Source organism: Sinocyclocheilus grahami, unplaced genomic scaffold (genome assembly GCF_001515645.1).
Source record: "Sinocyclocheilus grahami isolate Dianchi unplaced genomic scaffold, SAMN03320097.WGS_v1.1 scaffold12316.1, whole genome shotgun sequence".
Taxonomy (NCBI): Eukaryota; Metazoa; Chordata; class Actinopteri; order Cypriniformes; family Cyprinidae; genus Sinocyclocheilus; species Sinocyclocheilus grahami.
Genome location: NW_015514344.1, coordinates 5,213 through 6,056, shown reverse-complemented (window position 1 = coordinate 6,056; position 844 = coordinate 5,213). Strand labels below are relative to the sequence as shown.

Below are 844 nucleotides of genomic sequence, written 5' to 3'. Positions count from 1 at the left end.
TTTTTTTTATTTTTTATAGAAAGTTCAAAAACATTATTTTTTTTAACTTTGAGTCACTTGATTAATTCAGTACATAGCTGCTGAATAAAAGTATTACTTTCCTCTAAATAAATAAAACATAAAAATAAATAAAATATAAACAATAATAATAATAAACTGATTTTACAATGGGGGGGAAATATATATATATATCAACTATTATGGTTTAGTGAGTACCTGGGTTCAGGTTGACGTAAGTGGTCACACTTGGGGCAATGAAAGCCACACTTAGTGGACGTGTCAATGTATCTTCATCATAGAACATCTGAAATTCATCGACATGAGTGTGTCCGAAAAACTGACCAGTTATGGTGCTTTCATATCTGGAATATGAAAGAGAATTATAGCGGAAGGAACCAGACTGATTGCTAAAGTGAACCATTAACCACTGCATTACATACACCTCCGGGGACATATGGCAAATAAATACAATTATCTCAAAACCAGGCAGTTAGAGTCAACATGACACATTTTTACAACACTATGAAACTTGTGATCATAAAAGACACTGTTATAACCCTTTAAGCTGCAGTCACGCAGCTGTGCTGATTCAGTCACAGGTTACAACAGATGAAAGTGAACTCTTGTGTACAGCAGGACGGGCCATCCTATGTGTTCACAGAAAAGTGACTGACCTGTTCACTATATGATAGTAATTCCAACTCCAGCTGCTCAGGCAGAGTCCCGGGGGGATGTGACCGATGATGTGGACCTGAGAGAGACCAGCGGAGACAGACAGAGCTTTGCTTAGATCTGGTTATCAAACAAAACTAAACTACCCACCACACACACACACACACACACA

General features: G+C 37.4%; 1 protein-coding gene across 1 annotated transcript in view; it reads right to left on the bottom strand.

Moving 5' to 3' along the window:
* Positions 1-184: 184 nt before the first annotated feature.
* Positions 185-844, bottom strand: part of LOC107578852 (acid sphingomyelinase-like phosphodiesterase 3b) — a 3,028-nt gene continuing 2,368 nt past the window's right edge. Inside the window, exons 2-3 of the mRNA XM_016264758.1 lie at positions 675-792; positions 185-362 (exon numbers count right to left, since the gene is read on the bottom strand). Of these exons, the coding sequence (XP_016120244.1) occupies positions 206-362; positions 675-792 (275 nt within the window). The 3' untranslated portion in view covers positions 185-205. The remainder of the gene's footprint in view (positions 363-674; positions 793-844) is intronic.